At 75.5% G+C, this 642-nt stretch overlaps 1 protein-coding gene across 1 annotated transcript; it reads left to right on the forward strand.

Moving 5' to 3' along the window:
• Nucleotides 1–115: 115 nt before the first annotated feature.
• Nucleotides 116–616, forward strand: LOC105825745 (arachidonate 5-lipoxygenase-like; the record flags this gene model as incomplete). The annotated part of the gene is made up of 2 exons (XM_012663632.1): nt 116–216; nt 446–616. Coding segments are annotated over 2 exons (272 nt in total), but the record flags the coding sequence as incomplete, so codon positions are not given.
• Nucleotides 617–642: the final 26 nt, after the last annotated feature.

The following is a 642-nucleotide window of genomic DNA, read 5'->3' on the forward strand; positions in this document are numbered from 1 at the left end:
GGGGCGGGGCGGGGCCTCCCCGGCGGAGAGGGGCGGGGCCTCTCTGGCGGAATGGGGCGGGGCCTCCCTGGCGGGGGCGGGGCGCGGCCTCAGCGCACGCGCGGCTCCGCCCTAGGCTTCCCCAAGTCGCTCAAGAGCAGGGAGAAGCTGTCCGAGTACCTGACCGTGGTGATCTTCACGGCCTCGGCCCAGCACGCCGCGGTGAACTTCGGCCAGGTGGGCCCCTTGCGCCCGCCCTGCGCCGCCGCCGTCTTGGCTCCCGCAGGATCCCCGGGCGCCGGCTGCGGGCGGGGGCGATGGGGGCGATTGCCCAGCCCGCGGCGGGGTGGCGGATCCGGGTGGCGGGGGCGCCCAAGCAAGCGGCCCCCAGTCGGGCGTGGCGGGCCGCGGGTGGGCGGGTAGCTGGGCCTGGGGGCGCCCACGCTTGCCGGTGGCCGTCCCGCAGTACGACTGGTGCTCCTGGATCCCCAACGCGCCCCCGACCATGCGAGCCCCGCCGCCCACCGCCAAGGGCGTCGTGACCATAGAGCACATCGTGGACACGCTCCCCGACCGCGGCCGCTCCTGCTGGCATCTGGGTGCAGTGTGGGCGCTGAGCCAATTCCAGGAAAATGAGGTGAGGCTGGGCAGTGTGGGGGACAG

Source organism: Propithecus coquereli, unplaced genomic scaffold, assembly GCF_000956105.1.
Source record: "Propithecus coquereli isolate 6110/MARCELLA unplaced genomic scaffold, Pcoq_1.0 Scaffold8173, whole genome shotgun sequence".
Lineage (NCBI taxonomy): Eukaryota > Metazoa > Chordata > Mammalia > Primates > Indriidae > Propithecus > Propithecus coquereli.